Genomic DNA, 26902 nt, shown 5'->3' on the forward strand with positions numbered 1-26902 from the left:
CTACTGATTCAGACTGTTGGTCCATCTGGCTCACTATTGCCTACACTGACTTGCAGTCTCCAGAGTTTTAGGCTTTGCAGCACTACTTGGAGATGCTGGGGACTGAACCTTCATGCAAGGCAAGTGTCCTAACACTGAGCTGTGGACCTCCCCCACCCCAGCTTGTTTTGTTGGTGGTGGGTGGTGAAGAGGGCGAGCCCTGAACATGTGGGATTGGGCAATCGGTCTGCTAATCATCACTGCCCTGTGATGCAGTTGAAGAAGGTCCTCTTGATAGTTCATGGTGCTATCCCTGCTTTTCCAGGAGAAAGACGACTTGAAGAGGGCTGAGTGCATGCTTCAGCAGGCAGACAAACTGGGCTGCCGGCAGTTTGTCACCCCAGCGGACGTTGTAAGTGGCAACCCCAAACTGAACTTGGCTTTCGTGGCCAACTTGTTCAACAAGTACCCAGCACTCACCAAGCCTGAAAACCAGGACATTGACTGGACACTGCTGGAAGGTAAGGAAGGGCTGCATTTCCTCTCCAGGGTTCTTGTTGGAGGGATGAGGAAAGTCTGTGTGTGTGTGTGTGTGTGTGTGTGTGTGTGTGTGTGTGTTAGAGAGGTGGACAGCTGCAGGTGCTTTTTTCTCTCCTGCACTCAAAGAATTAGCCATGCACATTTCCTTATGTTCAAAAGTTATGCAGGGGACAACTGGGAAGAAGACATTTCCTGGAGACTCACACGGTGTGTTCACACTCTCAGAAAACATGCTGCCCTGTTCTGCCCAAGCTTTGCAGATTTTTAAGGATTAAATGGATTTTTTCTCGTATACTTGGATAACTTTAATTTTCGCTGTGGTTGCATTAAAAGTTTTCTGATATTTAACTTTTTAAGCTGCCTTCAGTGTTGTTGTTGTTTTGTAAAAGGGGCAGCTAATTTCCTGTCTGTCTCCCCCCGCCCCTTAACTTAGGTGAGACCCGAGAAGAAAGAACATTTCGCAACTGGATGAACTCTCTTGGCGTGAACCCCCATGTGAACCATCTCTATGGGTAAGTAGCAGGCTCACTGCCTGCCTTGTTTGGAGCAATCGGTTTCTGATGCATAGAAGGGGAGCGCCCATTGTCCCTGACCATTGGGCTTGCTGGCTGGTGGTGATGAAGTCCTTCTGCATCTGGGGAGCCACAGAGGGTTTTCATCCCTGCTGGAACCTACAGGTGACTCTACACATGTGGGGGTTATGTTCTGGGGCCCTGTGCATGAAATCGTGTAAAATGGGGAGCACCCTCTAAATGCCCTTTCAACGCCCTCTCTGCCACTTCCTCTTCAATCCTTACCAAAAATACTGTATCCAAAAATATCCACAACTAGAATTGAAGCTCTAGGGAGAAAGCCGCCGCTGCTGCTGCTGCTGCTGCTGCTGCTGTGCTGCCCCACACACCGGTTGTTAGGCGGGGAGGTCAAGCAGTATAAACAAAGCCTCAGTGCCTCCAGTCTCTTCGGGGCTTCCTCCTTCCTCACATGTCCTTTTTGCGCTCTGGGGAGGGTCTCTTCATGAGCCACGAAGACTCCAGCTCTCGCCCACCTTTTCTGGCTTTGAATTGAGCTATTTAATTATTTCCTGGCACTGCGTGTATGCCCAGTTGTGTGTGAGTCAAATGCATGTAACTCCGGCGGGGGTTGTGTCTGTATTTTAAATATTGAGCTGGTTTTGCTTTAAAAAGAAAATGTCCCATGTGGCAAAAACACATCAACTATTAATTGATACTCTCTGTTTCCAGTGATCTGCAGGACGCATTGGTCATCTTGCAGCTCTATGAAAAGATAAAAGTTCCTGTTGACTGGAGTAAGGTCAACAAGCCCCCGTACCCAAAGCTTGGAGCAAACATGAAAAAGGTAATGATGCCTGCTGGAGGCGCTGCTGCTTAGAAACGGTTTTGTACAAATTCAGGGTTCAGATTCAGTTCACATCACAGACGGACAGAGCCTGCTGCCTCCCCCACCTCCCCAGCTTGCATAATTGTGTTCTACAGCACACAGAACACCTGGCAGCTGTGCCTGGCAGGAGTAGAGCAAGCATCACAACAAAGATTCTTCCCAGGAAGGTTTGCCCATAATTGCTGTTTCCATGGAGGAAGGGAAGGGAAGGGCTGTAACTCAGCAGAAGAGCACCTGCTTTTTCAGTGGTGGTTCCCCAATTTGTGGAATGCCTTCGCTAGTGAGGCGCACCTGTCTCCATTATTCTTAACATTCAGGAGGAATTAAAAAACTTTCCTTCTTACTCAGGCATTTGGGAGCTGGGGAATATTGTTCCAAGTAACCCCAAGATTTTTCTATTTATTCATGGAATCTGTATCCCTCCTTTTTCTCCAAGGAGCTCAAAGTGTCAGACATTGTTCTCCTCCTCCTTGTTTTAACCCCCACAGCAACCCTGTGCGGTAGATTAGGCTGAGAGGCAGTGGCTGGCCCCCAAAATCACCATGTGAGAGCTTCATGGCTGAGTGGGGATTAGAACCCTGGTCTCCCAGGTCCTAGCCTGAGACACTTAACTGCAGGTGGGACTGCACCATAGTAGGCCAGCTGGATTGCGTCAGTATAAGGCACATCACACAATCTAACCTTCTCTCTCTCTCTCTCTCTCTCTCTCTCTCTCTCTCTCTCTCTCCCCCCCCCTCCCTCCCTCCCTCCCTCCCTCCCTCTCCACAATTTCCCCCTTTCCCCACGAGCAGCTGGAAAATTGCAATTATGCCGTCGACCTAGGGAAGCATCCGGCAAAGTTCTCCCTGGTTGGCATTGGCGGGCAAGACCTCAATGACTGCAACCCAACTCTCACGCTGGCTGTAGTGTGGCAGCTGATGAGAAGGTATCATTGAGCTTTAGTTTTTGACGTGTGCAAATGCTTCCTTGCAGGACGAAGGCCTTGGTGTGGGCTGCCCACAGGGCTTCCACTGTGGGCAAACGTTTCAGAAAAGGCTTGGGGCCTTTTGTGTCTGGTGTGGTTGCTTTTGCTGTTGTTAACCCAGCTTCTGCTCTCACACGGAAAAACAAAGAAGGTCCACTGGTGCAGCTTCTTTCTCCCCCCCCCCTTTTTTTAAAGAAAAAGGGAAATAAAAAATTGTTTGCTTATTCATGTGGAAAATTAGGGTCTGGAAATAATTTGAAGCCCCAGCTATAAGGGAATGACTATGGAAATGTCTTGAATTAGGAAAAATTGACAAATCAAGAGTTGACAACCCCACAGCATATTGAGGACCCCCCCTTCCTGATTTAGCCCAAGGCCTGCAACTCTTGTCCCTAGCTATCCTAGGAAGACTTCTGAGAAGTTTTTTCTTGCTCATTAGCCACCTTTTCACTGCTAAACCCCAAGCAGGTTATTTTATTTGGAAGTTCTCCTCTGTCTGTTGTGATGAACAATGATATCTCCCTTTTCCTGCTCCTAGATATACTCTGAACGTCCTAGAGGATCTTGGAGATGGTCAGAAGGCAAATGATGACATTATCGTAAGCTGGGTAAACAAGACCTTGGCAGAAGCTGGGAAATCGAGCTCTATCCAGAGCTTTAAGGTGCAAAGCATTCCTCTCTCTTTCTTTTAAAATGGGTATTGGATTTCTTGCCTTTATTCTAGCATAAATATTCCTGAAATGGTGCAGCCTGGTATTTTTAGGTGGGTGTGACTGTAGCCACATTCTGGGCCTGAGGCCATCCTGACAGGGAAAAACAGGAGGCTTCTCTTGTGGAATAATTTTCCCCATGCAGACACCTCTCTGACAGTGAGCAGTTTGCTAGCTTCTTCTAAATCTTCCATCATCCACAAATAACTTAGGCCTTGTTCTAACTGACGTCTGTGAGACTTCAGGCTGTCCTTAGTATCTGGGTGTGAGCTGCTGCCGTGAGTTCTTGTTCCTCCATTTAAACATCTCCCTGCTTGTAGATAAGGAGGCTACGCTCAAACTATCCTCTGTGACATGCTACTGCTCTTTATTTATTTATGGAGGTGCAGTCCACCAATTGAGTGGCCACCATCTGCAGTCTGGTTCACTCAAGACATAGTTCCGCACGGTTCTCAATGCTACAGAGCTGCACTAGTGCTGATCCTAACTCAGGGTAAACTGATTGAAATTAATGGGCGTGGCTAACCAAGATGGTTTAATTTCACTGGAACTGCACTTGAGTGAGTAGCTGGACTTAGCTGGATGCAGCCTGTAGATACTGAATATCAGCAGGGCTTCCTTTCAGCCAGAACTCACCAGATCTCAGCTCCGGTTCCTTTCTGGTGGGTGCCATTGCCATTCTAAGAGAACAAGGGAGATATTCATGGGGAGTTCTGGTACCTCTTTTTCTAGAAAAACAGCACTGAATATCAGGTTGTATGGCAGATTCTTAGAGATGATTAAACACCCACAAGAGATTTTTGTAGACCTCAAGAAAGAAATATTGATTCTTCCCAAGTGTAAGAGCTGCTGTTTGTTCCATTGCATTGGTTTTTCCCTTGTGTGGAGGACTCCCTGGTCCTGAATGGGGTAACTGTACCCCTGAAGGACCAGGTGCGCAGCCTCGGAGTCATTCTGGACTCACAGCTGTCCATGGAGGCGCAGGTCAATTCTGTGTCCTGGCAGCTGTTTACCAGCTCCATCTGGTACGCAGGATGAGACCCTACCTGCCCACAGAGTGTCTTGCCAGAGTGGTGCATGCTCTGGTTATCTCTCGCTTGGACTACTCCAGTGCGCTCTATGTGGAGCTACCTTTGAAGGTGACCTGGAAACTACAACTAATCCAAAATGCAGCAGCTAGACTGGTGACTGGGAGCGGCCACCAAGACCACATAACATCAGTCTTGAAAGACCTACACTGGCTCCCAGTACGTTTCCGAGCACAATTCAAAGTGATCGTGCTGACCTTAAAAGCACTAAATGGCCTCGGTCCAGTATACCTGAAGGAGTGTCTCCACCCCCATTGTTCTGCCCAGACACTGAGGTCCAGCGCCGAGGGCCTTCTGGCGGTTCCCTCACTGCAAGAAGTCAAGTTACAGGGAACCAGACAGAGGGCCTTCTTGGTAGTGGCACCCGCCCTGTGGAGTGCCCTCCCACCAGATGTCAAAGAGAAAAACAACTACCAGATTTTTAGAAGACATCTGAAGGCAGCCCTGTTTAGGGAAGCTTTTAATGTTTAACAGATTATTGTATTTTAATATTTTGTTGGAAGCCGCCCAGTTTGGCTGGGGAAACCCAGCCAAATGGGTGGGGTATAAATAATTTTTTATTATTATTATTATTATTATTATTATTATTATTATTATTATTATTATACAATTCAACTGTGTGTGTTCTGTGTATGAATTGTCTGTCACCCGCTTCCTCAAATTTTAAATTACGTTAACATACTGCCCCCCTTCTCTCATCTAGGACAAGAGTATTAGCAGCAGCTTAGCCGTTGTGGACTTAATTGATGCCATTCAACCTGGCTGTATAAATTATGATCTTGTGAAGACAGGAGATCTGTCAGAGGAAGATAAACACAGTAATGCCAAGTAAGCCTCTTTCCTTCTTCTTCAGTGTCCTATTTTTTTAGCATTCTACCAAATGTATTCTCATTTGAAACTCTGGCTCCAGGTCTAGTGTGCAGACCTCATAGTCCAAAAACATATGCTGACCCCAGAATTTTTGCTTTCAGGATTCCACATTTAAAGCACATGACTCCCTGCAAAGAATCCTAGTTGAACTGCGGAACTCACTCCCACAGGAGGCAGTGAGGGTCGCCAACTAGGTGGCTTTAAAAAGGGGATTTGGCAAATTCACAGAGAAATTTGGAGCTGTCCGTGGCTACTAGCCGTGGTGCTCAGTCTCCCACTTGGGGGCAGCAGTGCTTCTGAATGGCAGTTACTGGAAGCAGCAGGAGGGGAAGGGGCTCTTGCGATCGGGTCTTGTTTGTGTTCTTCCTCCCAACGGGGTACCTGGTTAGCCACTGTAAGAACAGGACGCACAACTAGAAGGGCCTCTGGCCTGATCCCGAAGGGGTCTGCTTCTGTAATTTGTTGTGGTTCCTGGGAATTGTAGCTCTGTGAAGGGGAAACTACAATTCCAAGGATTCCTAGGAGGATGAAATCATGTGCTTTAAATGTGTGCTGGATGTGCTTTCATGTATGTTGTGGATCTGCCCATAGTTGATAAAATGGGGAAAACTATTCTTTGACAGTCTCAGACCCCCAGGGCCAGATTTAGGTTTGATGATTTAGGTTTGATGAGGCCCTAAGCTACTGAAGGTAATGGAGCCCCTTATATGTCCAGCTGTCCTTTGTCAACAACAGATTGTCACTGTTTTTTGTGTTGAATATATGCTATATAGTAATTGTTGGACCTAATAGGTATCTAAAGCCATTTGCACATAACAAATAGGAGCCTACACAACACAAAACACTGTTGCTGTATGTAGGTTTTATTTTATTCATTTTTTATCTTATATTTTGGAAATGTACATCCAGGGGTTTTTTTGTTTAATTTTTTTGGGTGGCCCCCAAGAGAGTGGGGCCCTAAGCTATAGCTTGTTTAGCTTATACGTAAATCCGGCACTGCAGACCCCACATGATTGGGTGTAGATCTCTTCCTCCTCCTCCTCCTCCTCCATTGTGGTCAAGTGGCAAAAGGGTTCAAGACACCTGACATCCCTTCATTTGCTCCTAGGTATGCCGTGTCAATGGCTAGGAGAATCGGGGCCCGTGTGTATGCTCTCCCCGAGGACCTGGTGGAGGTGAAACCCAAGATGGTAATGACAGTGTTTGCCTGCTTGATGGGCCGAGGAATGAAGAGAGTTTAAGAGTCCAAGCACCAAAACCAAAGCACCCAGACCAATCCCCCCCACCCCCACCCGTTTGTGTCTTGCGAGAGCAGCTGATTCCAGAGGGAAAGGCTGCCAGCTTCTACAGCAGCAGCAGCAGCAGCAGCAACAACAAAAGAACTTTTGGTGTGGTTTTTGTTTTGTTTTGTTTTGTTTTTAAAGGGGAACTCTCCATTTTGTCCTGCAAAAGGCAGGAATGTGATGAGAATTCTCAGAGAAAGAGATGGGGGGGGGAGCGTTAACCAGCCACAAGAGCTCTCTTCCCCCAGAGTTTTTTTTTAAAGAAAGGTTTGTTTTCTCAAGTGCCTGCAAGAAAGCATTTTGATATTTTTGTGGAGCAAACTGCTGGGCTGGCAGCTGAGGTTTCCATGCTTAGATGCTCCGTTCTTTAGTGGGCTGTCAGAGCTGGCTGGCATCAGTCCTTAATAGTGATGCATCTCACTCTTCTGTCTTAACAAAGGGGGGGGGGAGTCTAGTTTTTATTTTATTTCAGGTGGTCTTAGAATGTGTGACATCATTGAGTTTCCATTGAATTTTTGCTGAAGTTTCATTGAGGCAAAGTCAGTAACCAGAACTGTGTGTTACCCCAGGCACAAAAAGAATGAAAGAAAGGATTCTACATCTTGGCTAATAAAAGGCTGCATTTTGCAGCTAGTTGTAAATTATAGAACTGGGTGAGGTTGTACACATTCTGCAATTCTGCAGCATTTTCTCAGCAACTATAGGCTGGTAGGTTTAATTTGTCCTGCATGATTTGGGCCGCAACCCTAACCCCACTTACGAGGGGGTAAGCCCCGTTGAAGTAAATAATACATTTGGGTGGGTATGGTTAGGATTGCAGTGACAGTCACAGGGAGGAGCAATGCCAGGTGCTTATTCCCTATCACTTTCACAGTGAAAATCTTAATGTGAAATGCCAGTGGTTTCTAAAATTTCAGCTAGCATGGCCTACACTTCCTCAAACATGCTCTCTGTAAAGATAAAAACTTGTTTTTTGAAAACAAAAGCCCAATTAACCTCACCCAGTTCTTTTCCCAGGGGTCCTGTGGGATGGAAATCTGCACACAGCTGGTCTCAAGGGAGGAGACAGGAAGGGGCAGGGGGGGAAATGGTACTTCCAAAGACGAGTCTTCCAGCAGTATTCTCAAAACATGATGCTGCTCTTATCTTTATTTTTCTTCTGTACAGCCTAACAATGCTTTTTATTCCTTCGCAGGCACAAGCATAGCAGGGTTATCCCCCCCCTTTTTTTGGCTAAGTTTTCTCTTTATATATAAAACAAATTCTTTTGTTTTGAGAAGCACCACCTTCAAAGGCTACTGCATTGCCAACTGCTTCAGTAAACCAAAAGAACCAAATGAATGCCTTTTTGTGTGTGTAATATTATCTTGGTTCAGTTTGTATTTTGCTAGAGATCTTTGTTGTACAACCCCAGAATATGTATGTGAAATATCTTAAGTTTTTAAATATGCGCACGCACGCACACACACACACACACACACCTATCCATCTATCTATCTATCTATATACAGGGCTCCCCCCCCCCAGCCGGAACTCACTGGAACTCAGTTCTGGCCCCTCTCAGGTGGGCACCATTGCCATTATAAGAGAGCAAGGGAGGTGCTCATGATGAGTTCTGGCACCTCTTTTTCGTGTGTGTGTGTGTGTGTGTAGAAAAGCATGGCAGATGGGACCAGGCCAATTCCACAAACAGCAGGGACCAGTAATTGCGGAATGTGCTGAGATTTCAGAAACTATTTTTTTATATAAATAAAAAAGGGAAATGTTATCAGCAATGAGAAGGCATTCTATCCATAGGAGCAAGTGTACTCTGGCTTTGGCGAGCTGTTAGCTACCCTTCAGGTCATATTGTTATCCTGAGCTATTCAAAATTATGTAATATGGAGACAAAGCAAAAGTTGTTTAAAGTTGAAATAAAGTTGTTTAAAATACAGACCAAATCTGATTTCTGTCAGCGTGCCAGTTTCTCACACCTCCTGGTTCAAGCCCAGTATAAGGATGTCAGAAGACCCTGCAGCTGGATGTAGGCCAGTGGCCCAGCCAGTCCAGCATCCTGTTCTCACAGTGGCCAACCAGAGATCGGTGGGAAGCCCACAGCCAGGATCCAAGCACAAGAGCAGCTCTCCCCCTGCTGCCTTTCCCAGCAGCTGGTATTCAGAAGCATGACTGCCTCTGACCATGGAGGCAGAGAATAGCCATCATGACTGGTAGCTGTTTGCAGCCTCCTCCTCCATGAATTTGCCCAATCCCATTTTACAGCCCTCTGCCTAAGTTGAGGGCCATCATTGCTTCCCAGGGGAGTAAATTCCATAATTTAACTCTGTAACACTGTGTGAAGGAGCTACTGCCTTTTTTCTGCCCTAAATTCAGATTCATTGAATGCCCAGTGAAATTCAGCTTGATGCATGTAATAACCCTTTCCTGCATCACCCTAAATTAGGATGTGGGCTCCTTCATTGGAGGTGTTCACCATTCCTGTAGGAACAGCTTGCTGAACCAACTCACCCAGGAATGCACAGAGGACTGAGCAACATTCTATGTAAGAGATTCTGGGGACGGAAAACTTGCAATGCAGGTAGCTATGTTCGCTCTTCCCAGCCCAAACAGTTTGGGATTTTGATTGTGAAATATCCCGGAGGAAGGGGTTTTTAAAAATGACCCCAGTGCTCGTGTTGCAAACAAACTGGCAGCTCCTCTCCTCATGGCTGTATTTTGGGTGCGGAATTCAGAAGCTCAATAATGTATCACTTGGTGTAATGTGTAGTTTGGCCCTGTGTCACTGGTTGCAATGAAGCCCAAATGGTGCTGCTTTGTACATTTCTTCTACATCCCTCTGGCATGCCTATCATAGATCATTCTGTACCGGTTGCATTTCTTTACTACTAGCTGGAGAAGCATGCATCTTTCAAAACATACCTTGTAAATAATATGTATCCATATCTTGCAAACTTGCTGGAAATCTTAGGAAAGCTCCTAGTATCCCAAAAAGTGAAGTTATTCTCTGCAATGAAAGGACATTTTGCACTTTGGAGGGTTATCCAAGATTCTAGTCCTTATTAGATGAAACAAAATGAAAACCTTTTGGGGGCATCTATTGACAAACTCAGAACCTAGAAGAGGTCACTGTTACGTTTGCCCTGCCTGTTCTTAGATTTTCCTTCCCCTTTCCCCAAGGATGGGAGACTGGAAGCCCTACATATGTTACCAGACTACAACTCCCTTTGCCCCAGCCAGCCTTGCCAATGTTCAGGGAATGGTGGGAGTTGTAGTCCCAGCAACATCTTCAGGACCTCAGGTTCTCCATCCCTGACCAAACCCACCTGCTTCCAAGATGTTGCAAGTTAGGGAGTTTTTGTGGAGTGTGTGAAGGCATCAGGACCAGAACATTCTGCAAGAAGAAAGGATGGACTGAATAATATCTGAAAGGACTTGGGGAGATGGCTTCCTGTACTGTAACTTGGGGCAAAGAACATACTCTAGTGGTCAGAATTGTGGTAACTTTAAGGGAAAGTTGTATTTCTAAGGTTTGGTGGCTCATAACTTAAATCTTGTTTTAGAATAATACCAGAAACTGATGCCATAAAAACATATAGCAATAGAAAGATGATTTAATGTGGAATATAATGCAACAAATTTTGCTGAATCATCTTTATTGTATCAAAGGTAAAAGGTAAAGGTAAAGGTACCCCTGCCCCTACGGGCCAGTCTTGACAGACTCTGGGGTTGTGCGCCCATCTCACTTAAGAGGCCAGGGGCCAGCGCTGTCCGGAGACACTTCCGGGTCACATGGCCAGTGTGACATCGCTGCTCTGGCGAGCCAGAGCTGCACACGGAAACGCCGTTTACCTTCCCGCTGGTAAGCGGTCCCTATTTATCTACTTGCACCCGGAGGTGCTTTCGAACTGCTAGGTTGGCAGGCGCTGGGACCGAGCAGCGGGAGCGCACCCCGCAGCAGGGATTCGAACCGCCGACCTTTCGATCAGCAAGTGCTAGGCGCTGAGGCTTTAACCCACAGCGCCACCTGTGTCCCTATTGTATCAAAAGGTATAGCCAAATAACCAGAAAAAGAAAGCACAACTGCCTTGTGTGGCAAGAAGTAAAGGTAAAGGGACCCCTGACCATTAGGTCCAGTTGTGGCCAACTCTGGAATTGCAGTGCTCATCTTGCTTTATTGCCAATGGAGCCGGCGTAAAGCTTCTGGGTCATGTGGCCAGCATGATTAAGCCGCTTCTGGCAAACAGAGCAGTGCACGGAAATGCTGTTCGCCTTCTCACCAGAAAGGTACCTATTTATCTACTTGCACTTTGACATGCTTTCGAACTGCTAGGTTGGCAGGAGCAGGGACCGAGCAATGGGAACTCACCCCGTCGCGGGGATTCAAACCGCTGACCTTCTGATCGGCAGGTCCTAGGCTCTGTGGTTTAGATTTCCTTAACTCAAAAGTAACCAGTGGCGAATGGAGTGTAAAGAGTTGACTAGTCACCTAGAAAATGGTGTCATAGCCCTGACCTAAATCCAATAGAAAATCTGTGAAGCAGATGAAAGAAACTATTTTAGTCAGGGGCAATCAAGGAATAAAGCACAATTGCTAGAAGCAATCATGCAATCTTGGTTTCACATTACAATACCTGGTGGCCTAAACTCCTTGGTTCACTCCATGGGATGCCGATGTAGGGCTGTGATTGTGGCCAAAGGTTTCCATACAAAGTATTAAAACAGAAATGGTGAGAAGTTATGAAATACCCTTTATCGTTTTTTTGTGTTTATTTTATTTGGCTATACAGTAGTTTTTTATAGAATAAAGATAATTCATCCCAGATTGTTGCATTATATTCTTCATTATAATCTTATTCCAAAAAAGACTGATGTTTAAGCCACCAAGCCTCAGAAATACAACTTTTCCTAAACGTTCCCATAATTTTGGCCATTAGTGGGGAGCGGTCATAAGCTCAGCGGATGGTCCTTCAACCCCTGGCATCTCCAGGTAGGACAGGGAAGCCTGGAGAGCTGCTGCCAGTCAATGCAGGCACTGCTGGGCTAGATTTGACTCGGCATAAGGCAACATAGGGTTTGTTTGTTTATAATCTTCATCATTATTTTAATAACTTAAATATCCACTTAACATAACATCTTTAAACAGTTTGACAGATTGCAATCATGATACCACAAGCAAAAACAAAACAAAAGAAAGCAAAGCAGAGTATCAAAATGCAATAAGAACCCAGTAGAACTTTACCAAAACAGAAACACTGAAATTATGCCTGCAGGCTGTTACAATGATTCAAAGAAAAGACAGTGACCCATGTTCAAACCCTAAACTGGTTAATCTTAACTACTGTCTGTTGAAACAAGCCAACTTTACAACCCATGGTTCCTATACTGTGCACACAAAGACTCAACTTTAATCCCTGACATCATCAGACAGAAAGCTCAGATAGGAAGCCCCTGGAAGGCTCCTTCTCTGCATAAGACCTGTATGGGGAAGCTGAGCTGCAGCCCACAGATCCCACACCAAAGCATCCTTTCGCAGTTGTCTTGGAACAGGCAGCAGCATTCCAGATTAAAAGCCCAGAGCCCTGGCAGCTAACCTGACCTACTGAACTTTTGGCTCTCTTGAGGATCCATATGCCCTTGCCCAGCCAAACCACCATGAAATTAGCATCTCACGAGCATGTCTGCAGCCAGTGGCGTAGGTTGCCAGTGCCCAGGGCCACAAGGAGTGGTGGGGAGAGGAGGGAAACAGACCAAGTACACATGCACGTTCAGCTGCCCAACAGCACCCACATCACCCAGGAGATTACAGCCACAGAGATCTGAAAAGAAGAGGTCACTTCCTGGTTTGCATGGAGTGACAGAAGCACACAGCTGTATTGAGGCAGCACCGGGTGTTGAAATTTTGCACCCCTAACGATTTTGCGCACTGGGCAGCTGTCCCTGTGCCCCTCCCCCACACTATGCCACTGCCTGCAGCGTTAATCACACTTTTGCTAATTGATAGCTTGGCGGGGGCTAAACTGTAAGCACAGTTTATTAATGGACAGGGAGCAAACCGCCCTCCAAAAAAGGGATTAGAGAAATGATCTGTCCCTTTATAGCAGGCAGCTTGAAATGAAGGTGGGTTACAAAGCCTTGACAAGGAGATTGTGGATACCTAGTTGCTTAGGTAACGAGAACACGGCTGAGTACGAGGCCCAACAGGCAAGGAGGAGGCAAAACGATTTCTCAGCAGCAGCAGCAGCAACAACCAGGTGAGAAGCCCCACTTGGGTAGGGCCCATCGCAGCCTTCTTCCTTCATGACCCCAGACTGTGGCGGGCAGCTGGGTGAGGCCCCCTGAGCATGCTGGCCAAGCTGAGATGTGTTGTGAATGGTGGGAAAGGCACAGTGCAAGCCCTCAATGACCCCTTGGTAGCTGAGGATCCAAGTGGCGAACCACAACATTCCGCAGTCACACTGCCAAGGGTTGTGTGACAGGAGGACGTATCTCAGCTTGGGGAGCTCTACCAGGAGGTGGTTGGAGAGGTAGCTCAGGTTGTTCCTGTTCAAGTGGAGGAAGTCCAGTTCCTTCAAGTGTGCGAAAGCAGGGCCTGCAGTCAGGGAGGGGAGAGAAACTGGATTTCATTTGCATTCGATGGCAAGCAGTCAAATTCACGCTTCTCAAACCAATAGGCAGACTGAAATGCAGCTGGTCCTTTGACACCTGCCGTTCTCAGAACTTTGTGATGTGGTTCTACAGACAACCAAAGCACAGATTAGGCAGAAATGTGCATAAATATGTATATACAAAGTACAATCAGAACTTACATGCATTTAACTGGCATGATTCCAACCGTGTGCAGTTGAAGGTTGTCTGGTTGAAACACTGCAAGCAAGATGGAGAACTTGGAATAATTTTTTGCACTGCATTTTCCAGGTGTGGAAAGAGCTTTTAAACTCTCTGCCTCACTTGGGGGGCAGGGCCCACTTAGCATGCTGGCTCCAGAAGGCTGGTGATGCTTGTGCAGCAGCAGTTCCAAGGGGGCAGTTTGAGCATACACATTTTTGAGTGTACACATAAGCCTTGGAACTTAGCCCACATATAAGCTGTGATCATATTGTATACAGTGGAACCTCGTGTTACATACCGTCCTCCTTGCAAATGCTAGGAGGTTACAAGCTCTGCTAACCCGGAAGTAGATGCACCTTGTTGTGAACTTCGCCCCGGGATGCAAATGGAAGTTGTGTACCAGCAGCACAGCAGTAACAGGAGGCACCATTAGCAAAAGCGCGCCTCAGGTTATGGACGGTTTTGGCCTAAGAACGGACCTCCGGAATGAATTAAGTTCGTAACTGGAGGTACCACTGTATATACACAAGGTTCAAGGTCTTTGCATGAATTTACAAAGCCCAGAACAAGTTAGACTAGGCCAGCTCAGGGACCACCTAAACCCTTATCTCCTTGCTTGATCAGTGAGATCAACACTGGAGTGTCATTGATCATTCTTGGAGTTGGTGAGGCTCACTTGATAACAGCAAGAAATAGAGACTTTAGTGTTATCAGCACAGTCCTGCAGAATGCTCTGTCAATAGAGATTCAGCAGATCAAATAATAAATTAATAAATATTGATGAAAATTTTGTGTGCAAAATTCACATTAGTAAAAATCACTTGTGCTGACAGTACATTAGCCATATGTATATTACTCCATTGTTTCTTAGCTTAATGTATACAAAAATGTGTTTATTAGGTACAATTGTACAATTATCATGGAAATGCTGATGAATTTTCGCAAGGCTGTTGTTGTTGCTTTTAAAGCCACAAATTCCTACAGAAATGTGGGAGCTTTTAGAATTTAAGATGGTGGGGAGGCATGATAAACTAAGAGGAACTGAAATGGACAAGACCTGTCCGTTCTTACCTGCAATGGACACAATCCGGTTGTTGTTGAGATAGAGCCTCTTCAAGTTCTGGAGACTGTCGAAAGGGCAGCTGATCCTGGTGAGCCGATTGGCCTCTAGGTGGATGCTCTTGAGCTGCGTCAATCCACTGAAGAGCTGATTAGGCAAATTGGAGAGACGGTTGTGTCCTAAATTTAACGTGCCAAGCCTGTCCAGTTGGAGGAAGGCGTCCTTCTGGATGGTCCAGATGCGATTCTTCCGGAGGTTCAGCTCTCTCAGGGCTCCCATGTCCTTCAGGGAGTCTCTACCGATGGCTTCGATGTGGTTCCTCTCCATTGACAGCTGTGTGAGGCTCGTCAGGCTCCGGAAAGCTTGTGGGATGTAACGCATGTTGTTGGAGGTTAGGTCGAGGGCTTCCAAAGAGGGGAGGTGGGAGAAAACAAAAGGGTGGATTTCAAAGAGGTTGCAGTGGGATAAATCCAAACTGATGAGGTTATGAAGGCCTTGGAAGGTGTTGGCATGGAGGTAGGTCAGCCTGGGGTTCCTGCTGAGATATAAGACCCGCAGGTTGCAGAGAGACTTAAAAGCTCCCGGGTACAGGAAAGTGAGGTTGTTGCGATCCAGCCAGAGGCTGTTCAGGTAGGTGAGGTTGCTGAAGGCATCGGTGGTCAGCAAGCGCAGAAAGTTATTGGACAGGTTCAGCGAGATGGTGGAAGCAGCAATTTCCCTAGGGAGGCTGCGGAGTCCAGCGCTGTTGCAGTAAATGGTGGCACCAGGGGAGCAATTGCACGAGGAGGGGCAAGTTGAGGGGCCCAAGCCAGGCCTCAATGAACTGGTGAAGATCAAAAGAAGAAGCAGGAGGTGCATGTCCCAGCATAGGATAAAGAACGCAGACTGCCTTGCAGAGAGAAATGGCAGAGGGGACTGAGATGAATGAGGTGGCTTTTGAGAAGTGAAATGAAGCCAAGGGAGATTAAGCTTCCTATGAACAAGGAGGGATAAAGTTCTTAGTCAAATGAGAGCTTACAAGAAGGACTGGCCAAAGAGTGAACGAATCTGTCTTAAGTTCAGTTCTCTGCATTTCCACATCAACTTACAGCTCTGTTTTCAAAACCAACCCTTATGAAATTTAATCTGCATTTTAGTGATAATTCCTCCTGACCCATAATTTTTGTATGCAATTTTGCTCCATGCCGACAGTTTTGCAAAGCTGTCTCCTCAATATAGATGCTGTTTTCATTTTTATGCACACTTTAACCTAGCATTTGCAGTTTTAGAAACATTAACCAGGATGGAGAACCACATTGCAAACATTAGGAAAAGTGAAAATTCCAATATATGTGTTTAAGTTTGCATGGAAAGAGCAAATTAGGCAGGTTTGCCTTTCTGTATATATTTATAAAAATATTTGAATACTTCAATTTTATAACAAAAATCAAAGTGGTTTGCAACAATATTACACTAAAATAAAAACCACACATAAATTAAAACAGTTTAGGAACTATTCCCAAAAAGCAAGTGTGAACTGAATCCAACTTCTGCTCCAGACTGGAAGAGCATGTCATTAACCACAACAAGGATGCCTGCAGTCTACTTGTTTTGACTGATGAAGAAACATAGCTGTCAACCTTCCCTTTTTTTGCGGGAAATTCCCTTATTCCAGCGCCGTTTCCCGCTGCTATCCCGCATTGTTAGATATCCCGTAGACTGTCCCCGGAACAGGTGAGGCTGCTGATCCCTTATTTTCAAATCTGAAAGTTGACAGCTATGTGAAGAAAGCATTTAATAGCTTGCTTGTCTGCCGGCCCCTGACATCCTTAGATGCTCTTCACCTATGATCTGCCTTTTGAGAATTTTGTTGTAGCTGTTGCTCCCTTTAACTTTCTAGTTCAGTATGTGAATCTGTTCTGATGCCTTCTGTGACTTGAGGATTCTGCCTCAACCAGGGCATCCCTTGTCATTCTACACAACAGCCGTGAATCTGTGTGGTTAAGCCCGGATCTACTGCAATCCCATAGAAAGTGGGGTCGGGGCTCCCATGCAACACTTTTCTCCCCAACTAGACTCCATTACCCAAAGAGGGTCTGGCAAAGCAAGGACAGTATGGTGAGTTGCTGGAAATGTGACAGGCTGCTTGTCCTCCTCTTCCTCCTCCTTGAATGGATGTGGGTTTAGTTTTATTCTTTAGATTTCTTACTTGCCATTTATCATAAGGAATGCGGCAGGCTTCTGAGTTATGCAGCACTCTTCATCTGGCATGAAAGGTAAGATGTCCAACCACCACCCGCTCTGTGCAACATATTGTGTGATGAATACTTTTAATAAACATACCGTGTTTGTTATTTGATTTATTCAACTTTTATCATGTATTTCCATCCAAAGGGGCCCAGGGCAGCAAACAACAAAACTATCAAAGCAATGCAAAGATTTTGAAAATGTTTTAAAACACTCAAATATCCTCAAAATTTCAAAGATGCCAGAAGCAGACTATTTCTACAAAACAAACAAACAAAACCATTATGCTGAAATGTTAATAACATACACAGCTCACCATGGAGGGTATTCCAGAACTGAGGAGCCACCAGTGAGAAGACCCTGTCATGGCAACATCCAGCAGCAATGCCACCCAAGGACCCAGCTAAGGACTTCAGGGTGCTGTTTTTTTCTTACAGAGTCTAGGCTAATATGATACCCTTGTTTTGTTTTTTGTTTTTTATATGGCTGGAGTGGGGGCTGGAGGGATGAAAACCATGGGCTTGGAGAGGGCCCCTTTTGCTCATTAAATTCCATGCACACACAATTCCAACCGAAGCAGATGGGTGAGGGACAGCTCAGTCAGTAGAGCAGGAGACTCTTAATCTCAAGGTCATGGGTTCGAGCTCTGCTTGGAGCAAAATGTTCCTGCACTGCAGGGAGTTGGACTATGTGATCCTCCTTGTGGTCCCTTACATATCTACAATTCTATGTTTTGAACACAATGCATGCCCATCTTTGGTTGAAATCTTCTCCACAAAGCAGCTTCCATGGTCTCTCTAAAAGTGTGTTACAAGCGAGAGTGGGGTGGGGTGTGTGTTGTTTGTTCGTTTTAATTCAAAGTAAAATTCATACTGTAAGATGTGTATCTCAGAGATGTATACTTTTAGGACTCACACAATTGTTTCTGAAAGTTGTTTTAAGCTGTTTTCAACATTGTGTTTTTAATTGTTGTAGCCCGCCTTTGGATCTTAGGGTCAGGGACCCGTAAATAATAAATAATGAAATAAGTTGGGCGGAACAGCCTCGGTAACCAAGAATCCACCACAGCGTAATATCCCGAGTCTGCATTACTCCCTAGAAGGCATTGTCAAGACTCAAAGCGTCACACGCACACAGGCCGCCAAAGGATAGGATTCCCCAGCTACGCATTTTGAACACCCAGAAGCAGCCGTTATGAGCTTCCAAATGGCGATTCCTGCCGCAGCTTTAAGACCTCCGGAGCAGCAACTCGCTTAACGATCAGGCGCCTAATCGCTTCTATTCCACTCAAGAGAAAACAGCTTTTCTGGTGCTCTAATCTGATGCTAATTCTGTAAGGCTCAGCTCAGATTTGCATATTTACACATCATTAGCGTGCGTGGGCACGAGCACACACACTCTGACCAGAAGACCAGAACACGGAGAAGCCATAAGTCAATCTCTGACAGATCAGATCCCCGTTAAACATTGTGCTTCCCACAACAACTCAAACAAATGAATTCTAGAATCCCAGAAAAGGCCCTAAGGCGAGAGCCCTCCTGATTGCCCTTCAGGTATCCAGAGGTATACTGCAGCTGAATCTGGAGGTTCCATTGAGTGAACACAGCTAAAAGCTATTGGTCAGCAGCCCATCCTCAAAAGCTGCCACTCCTCACGGGGAACCTTCCACCTAATCTGCTAGCTGCCCTCTCCTTCTGAATCCCCAGGCTCTGCAAATAAACAGAGAACTTTGCAGTGGCTGATGTTTGCTGGTGGGCAGCGCAGAGGATAGTTCTTTGGACACCCTCCTGCAGACAGACCACATAGCATCCACTGTTCACTGTGTAGCAATGGGCCTTGGTCTGGCAGCAGAACATCTGTTTTGCTGCCAGAAGATCTGAGATTTAATTGTGGGAGTTTCCAAGTAGGGCTGGTGACATTCCCAGTCCGAAACCCAGACACCTGAGTCAGATGGACCAAGGATTTGGTTCTGTATGATGCATCTTGCTATGTTTGTGTGCAGATGTACGGCTGTAGCCAAGGAGGCGCAGGGGGGCAACTGCCCCCCCCCAGTAAATAAAAAAAAAACCTTAACTGAGTTTCTGCCCCGCTCCTCCATAAATCTTGGCTACACCCATGTGCAGATGGACCCAATGCTACTACATGCATATGTTGTCTGGTCAGATATGATTCCATTTCATTCCATTTCACCTTTAGTTTGTGCGCCACCTTCCTGGATTGCTATACACAAGGAAGCATACAAGCCAAAGAAGCGTCAAAATATACTGCAAAGATCACACATCTAGTAACAAAACAATCCAATACAAATAAGCCATAATAAAAAAATGACTGAAATGACTGTAAAAAAATGATGCATAAAATAAAGTAATATTCAATAATCCATTTAAAATATAATAGTACACAGTAAAATTAACTCTCAGGATATCAGCAAATTGCAATTCCATCTTTATGATTCTATGAATTGTGCAAATCACCTTTGGGTGACAGATTTATTTATATTTATTTGTTTCTTGAAATGTATATACACTCCTCAGAGTAGTTGACAAAAGAATTTTTAAAATGAAATTATCAGTTAAAAAAAATCAGAAAATCCAAGCTAAGCTAAAAATCAGTTTAAAATACATGCTAACATGCCGGGACAGGCTTGTCTAGCCCCAAAGGTTTTAAGCAGCACCATAAAGGGTGAGGGTGCCTGCCTGATGTGTGGCTGCTAACACACTAAGTTTGATTTCCTATGAATGTAGGGCAAGTGCTTTGTGGCATCTGCCATGGTGCCAGTCCTGGAGACTGGAGCAGCTGAATGTGTGTTTGAGCCTATGCATGGATGGGGTAATATGACCTCACAGGTAAACTGGCCCTGTGTCGAATCAGCCCTTGAGAGTTAGGAAAACTATGGAATTTGGGGGCCAAATTTTCATCTAAATGGACATGGGGCCTAACTTGGAGGGAAGGAGCCTAATTATTCCATGGGTTATCTCCTTCTGAGCCCCTTCTGACTGCAACCCCTTCGCCCCTCAATAAAATATTTAAGGGAACTGCCCCTCCCAAAGCTGATGGGCATTGCCATTCAGATGGTGTGTGCACTATGTCATGTGATTGATTATGTGGGATGGGGCTTACCTGGGCCTCCCCAGTATTTTATTAAAGTTGGCACCCCTGGAAGCCACTATGTTGCTTGCTGTGAGAGCCCTTTGCTTCTGACCCAAGAAGGAGGTTCAAGCGCTGCAGGGCTGCTCTGTGATTGGACTCCAGACATCTTGTAATTTTTCTGAGCCCTGGCAAAAACACAACAAGCCCCAAGGGCTGGATTACTAGATATCTGGCAAACTAAGGATTAGCACAAATGCTTACCCTCATTTGGCTTGAGATGCTGAGCTAGACAGACATAACCTTTGCACAGATTTTAATGGGCCTCTGCAGTGGAATTTTGACTTGAGTTCCCTGTCTTCCTGATTTTCAAGCTGCGAGTGCCAATCATTATGTATCTGCCTCTGAAAGAACAGGTGCATAGGGTTTTTTTTGTCTCTGTGTGTATGTGGGGTTGTTCTTGGACTATTCCTTATCACTTGAGGCTCAGGTAGCCTCGGCGGCTATGGGTGCCTTTGACCATCTATAGCTAATGTGCAAACTACAGCCAATCCTAAGCAGGATCGATCTGGCTGCAGTGATTCATACACTGATAACTTCCAAAACTTGATCATTGCAATGTGCTCTAAGTGGGTCTGCCCTTGTGCCTGGCGCAGAAGCTCCAGGTGGTTCAAAGCCCTGTGGTGGCACTGTGGGTGGGGACAGACTGCTGCCAGCACACAACGCTAGTGCTTAGAAGCTTGCACTGGCTGTCCATTCGCAACCAAGCCTGTGTCAGGGTTCTTGTCTTAATTTGCAAGGCCCTTAACATATTGGGTCCAGGGTACCTCAATGACCACCTAATCTATTATATTTCAGCATGATCACCGAGTCTCTCTTGGTGGTCCCCCATGGATCAGATGCACAGGTCATAACTACTGGAACTCTGCATTCAGTGACATGGAACCAAGTAATAGAATCACAGAATCATAGGGTTGGAAGGGTCCCAAGGGATCATCTAGTCCAACCCTTTGCAATGCAGGCATCTCAGCTAAAGTATTCATCACAGGTGGCCAGCCAATCTCTACCTAAAAACCTCCAAGGAAGGAAAGTCCACAACCTCCCAAGGGAGTCTGTTCCACTGCCAAGCAGCTCTTATTGTTAGAAAGTTCTTTCTGATGTTTAACCAGAATCTCCTTTCTTGTAACTTGAAGCCATTGGTTCAAGTCCCACTTTCTGGAGCAGGAGAAAAGCTTCCTCCATCTTGCATAGGGCAGCCCTTGAGATCACTGAAGATGGCTCTCATATCTCCTCTTAGTCTTCTCTTTTCCAGGCTAAACATACCCAGCTCCCTCAACTGTTCCTCATAAGGGCTTTGTTTCCAGACCCTTGATCATCTTACCTTCCTCTGCACACGTTCCAGCTTGTCAACATCCTTCTTAAATTGTGGTGCCCAGAAATCAGAATAGAGGGGTACTATTACTTCCCTTGATTTGGACACTATACTACTATACTTCTCTTGATGCAGCCTAGAATAGTATCAGCTTTTTTTGCTGCTGCATCACACTGTTGACTCATGTTAAGGTTGTGGTCTACCAAGACCCCTAGATCCTTTTCACATGTACTACTGGCAAGGCAGGGGTCCCCTGCCCTATATTTGTGCATCTGGTTCTTCCTGCCTAACATTCCTGCCTAACCTTACATTTGGGCCTATTGAGATTCATTTTGTTAGCTTGCGCCCAGTTCTCCAATCTATTCAGGTCATTTTGAATTCTGATTCTGTCTTCTGTGGCATTGGTTACCCCTCCCAGTTTGGTGTCATCTGCAAATTTGATGAGCATCTCCTCAATTCCTTCATCTAATGGGCCCAGGACAGAACCCTGCAGCGATTTCCTTCCAGATGAGATCACAGGCACCCTCCTTGCTAAATTTCAGGCACATGGCTAAGACTTTCTTATTCTGGAAGCTGCTTAAAGTAGTGTTCAGTTTTATGACACTTTTAAAAAATTGTTTTATTGTTGTGTTTTTCTGCTGATTGCGCTTATGCACACCACTTAGAAATGCAAATAATTAGTAAAAAAATTATGGGAAATGATATATAATGAAATGAAAAAAATGTTGAGATATATATATTTTTAAAAAAACAGAAGCATTTTTACTTGGTATTATAAGTGAGGATACTAATAGACAGGATGTTAAATTGTTTTTATATGCAACAACAGCGGCAAGAGTATTGTTGGCCCAGAAATGGAGGAAATACTGACAAAAGAAAAATGGCAGACAAAATTAATGGACTACGCAGAATTGGATAAAATGATAGGAAGGATTCGAAACCTGCGGGACCAGAGATTTACAGAAGATTGGAAGAAGTATATGAATTGTTTGAAGAGCAACTGTAATCAACAAATTACGCTAGTAGGACTACAAGAAGTTTTGTAAGGAGAAATATATGAAACATTGCAAAGAAGAGAAAGAAGAGAGATATTAGTTATGAGATTTAAATGTAATAGTGAAAGTAAGAAATGTAAAATAAGTGAAAAGATTGGAAAATTGTCAGATGTGATTGATGGAAGTAAAAATAAATTGTATAAGATATAAAAGTATGTTTAAGAATTGTTGAAAATGATATGTTAAAAAAACTAATAAAATTATTTTTAAAAAGAAAGAAATGCAAATAATTAAGTGGTGTAGGAATGACTTAAAAATAAATAAATAGAGATAGATAGATAGATAGATAGATGATAGATAGATGATAGATAGATAGATAGATGATAGATAGATAGATGATAGATAGATAGATGATAGATAGATAGATGATAGATAGATAGATAGATGATAGATGATAGATGATAGATAGATAGATAGATAGATAGATAGATGATAGATGATAGATGATAGATATAGATAGATAGATAGATAGATAGATAGATAGATAGATAGATGATAGATAGATAGATAGATAGATAATGGCACAGTAAAGGTAAAGGTACCCCTGCCCGTACGGGCCAGTCTTGACAGACTCTGGGGTTGTGCGCCCATCTCACTTAAGAGGCCAGGGGCCAGCGCTGTCCGGAGACACTTCCGGGTCACGTGGCCAGCGTGACAAAGCTGCATCTGGTGACCCAGAGCCGCACACGGAAACGCCGTTTACCTTCCCGCTGGTAAGCGGTCCCTATTTATCTACTTGCACCCGGAGGTGCTTTCGAACTGCTAGGTTGGCAGGCGCTGGGACCGAGCAGCGGGAGCGCACCCCGCCGCAGGGATTTGAACCGCCGACCTTTCGATCGGCAAGTCCTAGGCACTGAGGCTTTAACCCACAGCGCCACCTGCGTCCCACACAAAATGGCACAGAGTCCCACACAAAAGACAAAAGTTTCAGAAGGGTTAGGAAGAAATCCAGGTTTGCAAAGGTACAATTTTAACAACTCTAAAAGCAGCATATGGAGGAAAAACACAAAACAACCCCATGAGAGGGCACGGTGTACTAGTTAATAGCAAGGGGATGGAGAGTAATCACATCTGGAGTTCAAATGTATCAACGGAAGCTGAATACTTTGTTGGAGTATTTGTTGGAGAATACTCTACCCTGGATATGACTTTAGGCAAATTAAGAAAGCTGTTTATTTTACACGAAAGACATACCGTACTTGAAAGGCGCTTGCAACTCATAATAACTGCAAGGAGGCTTTCTAAAACTGGACTCTCTCTGAATGCTGGAGTTCATTTGGATGCTTCTAAATCAGCAAGAAATGCTTGAAAAGGGAAGACAGAGCCAAGCTTCTGCAGGAATCTCCTCTTTCATGGAATATTCCAAACATGCAGTGTTTCAAAATGTTCTAGATAGACTGTCAAATCATGCTCTGGAGCTCAGAAGCTCCTTGATATGCCAAGTCCTCGATGTGGAATCTAAACATAAGGCACATTTACAAGCTTATTCTTCGTGTTTTAAAGGAAATTGGGAGGGGACATCATTTAAAAGCCCCCTCTCCAAGTTACTGCACATAATGTAGGTCACTGGAACACTTCATGTCTGTACATCCTGAAGGCACAGCTAGGCTTGGATATGTGCCAGAAATTGCGAAGGCAAGTCCCTTCAGTCTTGGCTGGGTTAAATCCAGGCCACTCATTTACTCTGGGAATGAAATTGCTTTATCCCATACTTTATCATCTTCAGCCTCTTGATTTTCTCATTCTGACTTTATGTTATGACACATGTATTAAAATGGCTCTCGGAAAGCAGAGCTTGTTTATAACAATAGCGTCTTGTGACACTCATTAAAAGACTAACAAGCTGGGGATACTTCCAGATGAACTGGTTATTGAGCATTTAGCCTGACTTTGCAGGAGGTGCTACAATGCCTGCTATTTACTGAACATTCTTTTTGATTTGTTTGTGGGCAGGTTACGTAGTGTCACATTAAGACACTGCCACCCCACACTTTCCAGTGCATTTCCCCATAACTTTCCTTACAGCAAAAATTCTGGAGGGTTTTTTTTGTTGTTTTTTTTTAGAGTAAACTGATTTCAATTGCAGAACTTGAATTTGCCTTTTGCAGCTGAATTTTCCCACCCATACGAAATTGGAACAGCTAGGAAGCAGTCTGTGTTGTATAGTGGTTAGAGTGTTGGACCTGGACCTTAGGAGACCCACTCAGTCCTGGAGCTCATTGGGTGACCTTGAACTAGACACCATCTCTTAGCCTAACCTACCACACAGAATTGTGGAAAGTTATTTGTTCATTATACATTTGCACACCTCTTAAGATACCATACCAATTTTTTCTGTGTGTGTTCCCAAAACTGAAAAATGGATTTTCATCTATGGTTGGATACAATTGTTTTGAATCAAGATGGAGGACTGAGTCTTTTAAAACTGCACTGATTTTTCCCCAAATTTCACATGATGGGTCCTGAGATCAAGGAGCAGATGTTCATCTATGTTTGGATACTGCATTTTGATGTATTCCCTCTAACAAGCTATTATCTGAACTGAAAACATAAGCCACATGAAGAGATTCACACACCTTCTATGTCCACTGGGGTGGACAGACAGACCGAAGGTGATTTGGAAATACATCTAGCCATTTTGATGTGTATGACACCATGCAAACATGATTTGAAACATAATGAGGAAAACCAACCTCACTGGATTTTAAGCAAGCAAAGCCTCACATGGATGTAGAGAAAAGAGAGGGGAATTGATGTGCAGGTGGCGCTGTGGGTTAAAGCCTCAGCGCCTAGGACTTGCCGATCAAAAGGTCGGCGGTTCGAATCCCTGCGGCGGGGTGCGCTCCCGCTGCTCGGTCCCAGCGCCTGCCAACCTAGCAGTTCGAAAGCACCTCCGGGTGCAAATAGATAAATAGGGACCGCTTACCAGCGGGAAGGTAAACGGCGTTTCCGTGTGCAGCTCTGGCTTGCCAGAGCAGCGATGTCACGCTGGCCACGTGACCCGGAAGTGTCTCCGGACAGCGCTGGCCCCTGGCCTCTTAAGTGAGATGGGCGCACAACCCCAGAGTCTGGCAAGACTGGCCCGTACGGGCAGGGGTACCTTTACCTTTACCTTTAGTGGCAGAACACCTGAATTGCATGCAGAAGTTCTCAGGTCCAATCCCTAGCATCTCCAGGGAGGTCTAGGAAAGATTCCTGAAGAACTGCTTCCCGTCAGTGTCAACAGAACTGAGCTAGCTGGACCAATGGTCTGACTCAGCAGAAGGCAGCTTCAGAACTGTAAACTGTTGTGCCAGCAAAATGTTGAATAGTAAGGGTAACAGGAGGTCTGCAACAATACAAAACACAAAACATCACAAAATATAAAAATTAGATAATTTTTAAAAATAGGCACAATTACTAGCATTCTTTCTTTTTGTGATATTCTTATGACTATTCTTTTGACTATGAAAGAGAGCTTAGGAATACAATAACGTTGTGATCCCAGATAACAAAATGCCACCATTTAGAAAATAAAATTCTGTAGAAAAGAAAATTGCACTCCACAGTTTTCTGGATTGTAGTGAGCCTGGGGAGGAGCAGCATCTGACTAATGGGTGGAAAAACATTGCAGGTTGGCACCCATGGGCAGAAGCAAAGCTAATGTGTGAGGAAGCTCTGTTGACACTGAAAGTTAAGCAGCCAGGACTTGGCATCCTGGAGAATAAACACTCTGTGCTTCTCCTTCAGCTTGCAGTTGGATCAATTTTCAGTGCAAATCGAGCTTACCAGGGCTCATTCAAGATGTCTTTCTACCTGAGGCCAAGGGAAAGATGCTGCTGCTCCCTACCCCTGCATAGTTCCAGTCACAGAATCCAGCCAACCCTGTGCATGCAAACAGGTGAACAGTCTCATGTACATGGACCATTTGACCTCTAACATGTTGCTAATCGGACCTCTGAGTTTGATGGGAGCCAGCCTTTCCAACAGCATTTCCAAATTCCATGCAGCCCAAATTCTATGCATTTATCTTTCTTGCTGGGTTGGGGAAGGGGGAAAGTTAGGAACCGCAGCCAATTGCTTTGGCACAGAGCTGGTTGCATTTACCTGCTGAGTCCTTGCTTGCTTATCAGAAAGCACATTGCTCAGAGATTCTTGGCTCATTCAAACTTCATCTTGTGTTGAGTTTCTAGACACAGGTCTGCACTTTAAAGCTCCATGTCCAACTGCTTCCCCACATACACTTTCTCCAGGAAAACGCGCTCTTTACTGCTGATTTGGAGCAAACAGCAACCTTCAGAAAACCTGAATTGCCTTTTGTTGAGATTCAGTGTGGAGCTGCACATAGAATGCGCAGGGCAAACAGTAAGTGTAGATGAAACTTCTGCTCTGAAGCTTTTTTCTCTTTCAGCATTATCTGTACAATTCCATGCACACTTTCCTGGAAGCTACACCTTACTGAAGAT

At 45.0% G+C, this 26902-nt stretch overlaps 2 protein-coding genes across 5 annotated transcripts in view; one reads left to right on the forward strand and one right to left on the reverse strand.

The window, feature by feature from the left end:
• PLS3 (plastin 3) overlaps positions 1-8772 on the forward strand; it is a 69019-nt gene extending 60247 nt beyond the window's left edge. For all 4 annotated transcript variants that reach the window (XM_081896958.1, XM_081896959.1, XM_081896961.1 and 1 more), the window contains 7 exons: positions 305-500; positions 953-1031; positions 1761-1875; positions 2709-2842; positions 3420-3543; positions 5383-5507; positions 6658-8772. In XM_081896958.1, coding sequence (XP_081753084.1) covers positions 305-500; positions 953-1031; positions 1761-1875; positions 2709-2842; positions 3420-3543; positions 5383-5507; positions 6658-6790 — 906 coding nt within the window. In that variant the 3' untranslated portion in view covers positions 6791-8772. The remainder of the gene's footprint in view (positions 1-304; positions 501-952; positions 1032-1760; positions 1876-2708; positions 2843-3419; positions 3544-5382; positions 5508-6657) is intronic.
• A 3194-nt stretch (positions 8773-11966) lies between these two features.
• LOC309361610 (uncharacterized protein) lies at positions 11967-15993 on the reverse strand. Its single transcript, XM_081896671.1, has 2 exons — positions 14729-15993; positions 11967-13418 (listed from the first exon to the last, which is right to left on the reverse strand). Exons 1-2 carry the CDS (start codon positions 15573-15575, stop codon positions 12952-12954), a joined length of 1314 nt encoding a protein of 437 aa, XP_081752797.1. The 5' UTR covers positions 15576-15993; the 3' UTR covers positions 11967-12951.
• Between the last annotated feature and the right edge of the window lie 10909 nt (positions 15994-26902).

The sequence above is a fragment of the Podarcis melisellensis genome (assembly GCF_964234715.1).
Source record: "Podarcis melisellensis genome assembly, chromosome: Z".
In the NCBI taxonomy this organism is placed as follows: domain Eukaryota; kingdom Metazoa; phylum Chordata; class Lepidosauria; order Squamata; family Lacertidae; genus Podarcis; species Podarcis melisellensis.

Coding starts and splice junctions, on each gene's coding strand:
- LOC309361610 (XM_081896671.1), bottom strand. CDS start 15,575: ATGCACCTCCTGCTTCTTCTTTTGATCTTCACCAGTTCATTGAGGCCT. Junction 13,419..14,728: donor CCGGATTGTGTCCATTGCAG/GTAAGAACGGAC, acceptor CCCTGACTGCAG/GCCCTGCTTTCGCACACTTG.